This window comes from Saccopteryx bilineata, chromosome 2, assembly GCF_036850765.1.
Source record: "Saccopteryx bilineata isolate mSacBil1 chromosome 2, mSacBil1_pri_phased_curated, whole genome shotgun sequence".
NCBI classification, from domain to species: Eukaryota; Metazoa; Chordata; class Mammalia; order Chiroptera; family Emballonuridae; genus Saccopteryx; species Saccopteryx bilineata.
The window spans coordinates 170,663,736-170,670,614 of record NC_089491.1 but is presented as its reverse complement, the minus strand read 5'-3'; the positions used below and the strand labels follow the sequence as shown (position 1 = coordinate 170,670,614).

The 6,879-nt window shown below is 38.7% G+C and overlaps 1 protein-coding gene across 1 annotated transcript; it reads right to left on the bottom strand.

Moving 5' to 3' along the window:
- Positions 1-5,628: 5,628 nt before the first annotated feature.
- LOC136323043 (olfactory receptor 6C2-like) lies at positions 5,629-6,671 on the bottom strand. Its single transcript, XM_066254859.1, has one exon. The coding sequence runs from the start codon at positions 6,636-6,638 to the stop codon at positions 5,700-5,702; it is 939 nt and encodes a 312-aa protein (XP_066110956.1). The 5' UTR covers positions 6,639-6,671; the 3' UTR covers positions 5,629-5,699.
- Between the last annotated feature and the right edge of the window lie 208 nt (positions 6,672-6,879).

Sequence of the window (6,879 nt, the reverse complement as noted above, 5' to 3'; positions counted from 1 at the left end):
TTCCAAATCGGGGCTACAAAAGTACATTCTATAATATATTTGGATCTACCTTAGCTAACTTTGTGTTTTAAAATTTGCATATGGATTTTTTTACCTTCTTAGTATAATTTATCAACGTGCAGCAGAATGTGTTTACTATGGCACATACACTGCTTGACTGAAGTAAATCCAGAGCTGAGATAGTTTGTCCTTAATCTAAGTAAAATGCAGTGGGAGTGTGAGGGACTTCACAAAGTCTTGTATTCCTTTATTTAAATTGTTTATATGTATTGATTTTAGAGAAAGAGGAAGGAGGGACAGAGAGAGAGAGATCAATTTATTGTTCCTCTTATTTATGCATTCATTGGTTGACTTTTTCATGTGCCCTGATGAGGGTTCAAACCCACAACCTTGGCGTACTGGGATGACGGTCTAACCAACTGAGCTACCCAGGCAGGGATACTTGTTTATCAAATATTCCATTGACATTGACACTAACATTGGAACTGATTACAACTCAGTGAGATTAACTACATGGTGCTAAATTGTAGGTCTGAGCTTCCCAAGACTTTTCTTTCCCAAAGCTTTCCATTTATAAGAATGGAAACAGTAGAGCTAGTAGACAGGAAAGGCCATGCAGGTGGGGCCAATGGCTATTTTCATGGACAAATGTCTAGAGGAATTTCTCCATGGCCTTGGGAAGACCATGGAACCTTTGTATTGCTGGGTTGGGGGTAAAGTAAGAACAGCTGAAGCTATCTTCAACCCAATGGAAGAAGTGCATGAACTAAAATTTAACTTTACTGGAACTGCTGTTGGTAATCAAAAGTAGACATAGTCCTTGCCTTATGGAGCTAAGTATTTGGTGAAGGAGAGATAAATTAATGGAATAATAATGGGAACAAACATTTCATATGATTGGGGATTATTCCTTTTCTGAGTTAGGTAAAAAAGAGATAAAAAAAATCATTATCTGCATTTACATCTTTATTCTTATCTATTGTCAGCAAACTGAATATGTTCTTTTAGCTTGATAACTTGACTTATGGACTAAGCTTTGCTTGGTCCAATGTTCAGAATTACCACAAATCTTTCTTTCTCATTCTGTTCTTCCTTTTTTTTTTTTTTTTTTTTGGCAAGAGAGACAGATAGACAGACAGCAGACAGGAAGGGAGAGAGATGAGAAGCATCAATTCTTTGTTGTGACAACTTAGTTTTTCATTGATTTTCAATTTGTGCCTTGACCAGGGGACTCCAGCTGAGCCAGTGACCCCTTGCTCAAGCCAGAGACCTTGGGCTTCAAGCCAGTGGCCTTGGGCTTCAAGCTAGTGAGCCCGCGCTCAAGCAGGCAACCTTGGGTTTTCGAACCTCGGTCTTCAGTGTCCCAGGTCGACATGCTATCCACTGTGCCACTTGTTTTATTAATTTTTCATGGTTGTTTGTTTTATATATTATATTGTTGCCCTGGGACAGATGAACTTTGTTACATATTCTATACTGCATAGCACAATGCTAAACACATATGCAAATACTTGGTAAATTGTGAACAAACATGTGCTGAAGGCACATGACCTAGAATTTCTAGGACTCTTTCTATTCCTAAGAGAAATGATTACCTCAGCAAGAGACACATTAGTTTTTTGGAGGTTTTTAAATATCCAAAGTAACACATTCTTTTCTCTCTTCAGATCTGGCCACTTTGGGATTAATTGTGCAGACAAACAATGCATTCTCTAGGGTCCTCATTCTGGGACTACTAAAGACCCTTTGTTGCCTTAAAGAACAAAAGTTAAATAGATGTTTAGCAGAAGTCAGCGGGAGAGATTGGTCAGGGAGGTGCAATGGGAGCATCAAACACAGGTCACCAACAGGCTAAGGAGAAAGATGAGAGATGGAACAATGGGGTTGAGTGGCATCCTTGCATTGAGTAGCCTGCAAAAGAATCTTTAAATTTTCTTTCAAATCTATCATTTAAGAAGCCATAGATTTTTCTCAGAATAATGAAAATAATTGTAATTTAACTAGAAGATTGTATTTATTTTTAATAGACCTTATGTTTCAGAACAGTTTTAGGTTTACTGAAAAATTGAGAAGAAAGTATAGATTGTTCCTATATACCATATACACAGTTTTCCCTATTAATATCTTCCATTAGATTGATACATTTGTTGGCAAATAACGAGCCCAATCTTAATCATTACTATTAAATGAAGTCCATACTTTATTCAGATTTCCTTAGCTTTCACCTAATCTTTTTTTCCTATTCCACGATCCCGTGCAAGATACCACATTACATTTAGTTGTTATGTATCCTTAGGCTCTTCTTGACTGTGACTATTTCTTAGACTTTCTTTATATTCAATGACCTTGACAGTTTTGAGGAGCACTAGTCAGGTATTTATAAGATGTGCCGCTGAAAGTTGTCTGATGCTATTGGGAAGAATACTACAGTGGCAAAGTGCCATTTTTATTACATCTTGTCAAGGATACATACTATCAACATGACTTATGACTGTTGATGTTGACCTTGTTCACCTGATTGAGGTAGTGCTTGTCAGTTTCTCCTCTGTAAAGTTTCCCCCTTCTTTTGGATAGTGTATCTACATAAAATATTTAAAATACTTCTGCACAGGAGATTTGTCTCTTTTCCTTACTTCATAATTCATTCAATTATTTGCTTATACCAGTATGGGTTCAGGAGACAGAAATTTTTTTTTTTTTTAATAAAAAGAAGATATTTTATTCTCGAAACAAATATGTTAGTTAATGTTAGACATTTGTATTTCTTCATAAGCATAAGTTTGAAGATATGAAATTATTGTTGAAATTATATCTGTTCTCACAGTGCTTTAAGGATTTGTACTTTTTTTTTTTAATAATTTTATTTTTTTTAATGGGGTGACATCAATAAATCAGGATACATATATTCAAAGATAACAAGTCCAGGTTATCTTGTCGTTCAATTATGTTGCATACCCACCACCCAAAGTCAGATTGTCCTCTGAGGAGACAGAAATTTTAAATGAAAAAAGAAGAAAGGTTTTGGAGAATAGAGTTCTATTTTGCCTGAATATTTTTGAAGTATCAAAGAAGTTTCTACTCCAAAATAGAAAAAGAGGCACGGACACATGGACCAGATAGACAGCTGTCAGAGAAAAGGGGAGCGAGGGGGCTGGATGTAAGAAGGTGAAGGGATTAACCAAAAGCCATATATACGTAACACATAGATACAGACAACAGAGAGGCCATAGAAAGAGGAAGGGCAGGGGGAAGAGGTAGGGGAAGAAGTGCGGGGGAGGGATGGTGACAGAAAGAGACAGTTTAGGGAGGAGGGTGCACCGTGTAGAGTGTGTTACGTTGCTTTGTACACTTGAAACTTGTATGGTTTGAAGAACCATGTCATTTCAATAAACCGAAACGAAATAAATTAATTTTAAAAAAGAAATCTATATTCATACTGTAGCCATTACCTTTTATGAACAATTGAAAATATGATAAAAACAAAAGAGACACTCAAGTAACTAGATTATGTTAAATAGATTATGTTGAATAAACTTAAGTAATAGTTGCATATGTACTGTGAAAGCACAAAATTTTACTTTCTTAATTTTAACATTTAAAAATTTTTTTTGTTTTTTTTCCAAAATGAGAAGTGGGAGGGGGCAAGGGTTGCAGACTGCCTTCTGCATGCGCCCGACCTGGATCCACTCGGCATGCCCACCGGGGGCGATGCTCAGCCCCTCTGGGGCGTTGCTCTACTGCAATCCGAGCGGATCTAGCGCTTGAGGCAGAGGCCACGAAGCCATCCTCAGTTCCCGGGCCAACTTTGCTTCAGTGGAGCCTTGGCTGCGGGAGGGGAAGAGAGAAATAGAGAGAAAGGAGAAGGCTGGAGAAGCATATGGGAGCTTCTCCTGTGTGCCCTGGCCAGGAATCGAACTTGGGACTTCCACATGCTGGGCGGATGCTCTATCGCTGAGCCAACAGGCCAGGGTCAATTATAACCATTTAACAGCAAGGATTTTAATTATTTGGTTCAAGGTCCCTATGTGACTGTTAATCTATTTTTCCACCTCTCACTTTTCTAAGTCTATCTTTTTTTTTTTTTTTTTAATGGGAGAGAAACAGACAGACAGGGACAGACAGACATGAAGGGAGAGAGATGAGAAGCATCAATTCTTCATTGCAGCACCTTAGTTGTTCATTCGTTGCTTTGTCATATGTGCCTTGTCTGTGGGGCTCCAGTGAAGCCAGTGCCTTTGGGCTCAAGCCAGTGACCATGTATGATACTACGATTAAGCTAGTGACCTCGCACTAAAGTAGGTGAGCCTGCTCTCAAGTTGGCAACCTTGGGATTTCGAACTTGGGTCCTCAGCATCTCAAGCCAATGCTCTATCCACTGTGCCACCACTTGGTCAGGCTGTCTATCATTTTTTTTTTTTTACAGTCTACCTGTATTTTATCTTTAGTAGTCAGTCTATGCTAAGCAATCAAATACCTCTTAGAATGTACTTCCCAAATTATGAGCTTTTTAAAAATTTTGATCAATTCTCCTCATCTCTAACATTCTTTTTACATCAAGGGATAATATTGGAGAACTTATTGAACCAAGATTTAGTTGTCCTACTCCTAAGTTCAGGCTTATTCTCTTTGAGTTTATCTTATCACTAAGCACATCAATGGCAATGTCAGTAGAAGACATCCTGCAGTTGGAAGTCTTGCTTTTTCTCTTATTACAGGATGTAGTACACTTCCAGAAAGGCCAGTAGAAACATTTTTGTAGGTAAATTGACTTAAAAGAAAGAATGCAATTATTTTCACTGATTATGAAATTGCCTTATTAAGATCTTCTATGCCTGAAAAATGAAGATTTTAAAATGAGAAGACCTGGCCCTGGCCGGTTGGCTCAGCAGTAGAGCGTCGGCCTGGCGTGTAGAAGTCCCCGGCTCGATTCCTGGTCAGGGCAACAGGAGAAGCACCCATCTGCTTCTCCACCCCTCCCCCTCTCCTTCCTCTTTATCTCTCTCTTCCCTTCCCACAGCCAAGGTTCCATTTGAGTGAGGTTGGCCCAGGCGCTGAGGCCACCGCCTCAGGTGCTAGAATGGCTCCAGTCACAACAGAGCAACGCCTCAGATGGGCAGAGCATTGCCCCCTGGTGGAACTGCCGGGTGGATCCTGGTCGGCACATGCGGGAGTCTGACTGCCTCCTGGCTACTAACTTCAAAAAAAAAAAAAAAAAAATCAAAAACAAATGAGAAGGCCTCTGGAGTGCACTTTTTTTTTTTAGAGAACTTTTTAGACTTTAGTAAAGAACCTTTAATTACTCTTGTACAATCGAAGGCTAGATGTTGAAATATTCTCAACAAGTGAGAAACGGTCACTGGGTGTTTATATCCAACATCATGAGAAAGCAATATGGACAGAAACACTTTATTTAGTTACATTTTCTTTTTATGACATTGAGCAGTTTTGGAAATTTAGTCTCTCAAGTATTTATAGAAGAAATTATTCCAAATAAAATAAACTTAAAAGAAAGAGAAATAAATAGGTTGGCTTTTATTTTGCCTTTTAGATGAGAAGAAACAAATGTTTCCGGGGGCAGAAGAGCTTGATGAATCTATAAAATAAAAAACAACAACACCATTTATTTGATAAATTCATGAATGTCGCTCATGAGTTAGATTTACATTTAATTTAATAACCTCTAAAACATCAATCATCTCTTATTTCTTTGTGAGAAGTACAATCCATTTTACTGTGTCTTTGAAGGCATCTTTCACTTGTTTGTTTCGAAGTGTATAAATGAATGGGTTAAGCAAAGGGGCAACTGAAGTAGTGAGTACAGACACCACTTTATTGATGGCTACTCCTTCCTTTGCTGAGGGTTTGATGTAGATGAAGATACAGCTTCCATAGGTGATGGAAACCACAATCATATGAGAAGAACAGGTAGAAAAGGCTTTCTTCCTTTGTTGAGTAGAAGGGAATCTTAGAATGGTCTTGATGATGTATGTGTAGGAAAGAACTACACACACTAAGGTGATAAAGAGTGTCAGAGCAGCAAAACTCAAAACAATTCTCTTTATTAACACTGTGTCTGAGCAGGTTATTTGTAAAATTGGAGATGCATCACAGCCAAAATGGTCAATCACATTCGAATCACAGAATTCCAGCTGGAAGCCCATGCCTAGAGGTGGGAGGATAATTAGCAGGCCAGCAAACCAACAGCAGAGAACAAGAGTAGTGCAGACTTTGTTGTTCATGATGGTCATGTAGTGTAGGGGCTTACAAATGGCCACATAGCGGTCATAGGACATGGCAGCAAGGAGAAAAAATTCTGTGGCTCCAAAGAGGACAACAAAAAATAATTGGGCGGCACAAGCATTATAGGTAACAGTATTATCTCCAGTTATCATAGTATACAGGAATCTGGGAATACAGACGGTGGTGAATGAGACTTCTAAGAAAGAGAAATTTCGGAGGAAATAATACATGGGAGTTTTCAGGTGGGAATCTAAAAGTGTGAGGGTGATGATGATGAGGTTGCCGGTCACACTCAACAAGTAGGTGAGAAACAGGAATAGAAAAAGCAGAACTTGTAGTTTTGGGTCATGGGTCAATCCCAGCAGGATGAATGTTGTTATTGCTGTATGATTTCTCATCACTGCCTTGTGCCAAGTCAAATGTAACTCCACCTGAAGAGAGAAGTGTCGTAAGAAGCCAGCATCGGGACAAGAATGAGAGCACCCCAGCAGGCCAGCTCACAGGCACTTTCTTCTTTTGCTTAATAATCAACTCGTTAACATAGTGCCTTTGGCATTTTACTAGGAGGCATCTACAGGAAGTATCTAATAAAGATCTAATGCTTATAATTCTCTGATTAGAAAGCACATTTACAAAGAT

What these genes read in the sequence shown, in the direction of transcription:
- LOC136323043 (XM_066254859.1), bottom strand. Translation starts at nt 6,638, where the DNA reads ATGAGAAATCATACAGCAATAACAACATTCATCCTGCTGGGATTGACC.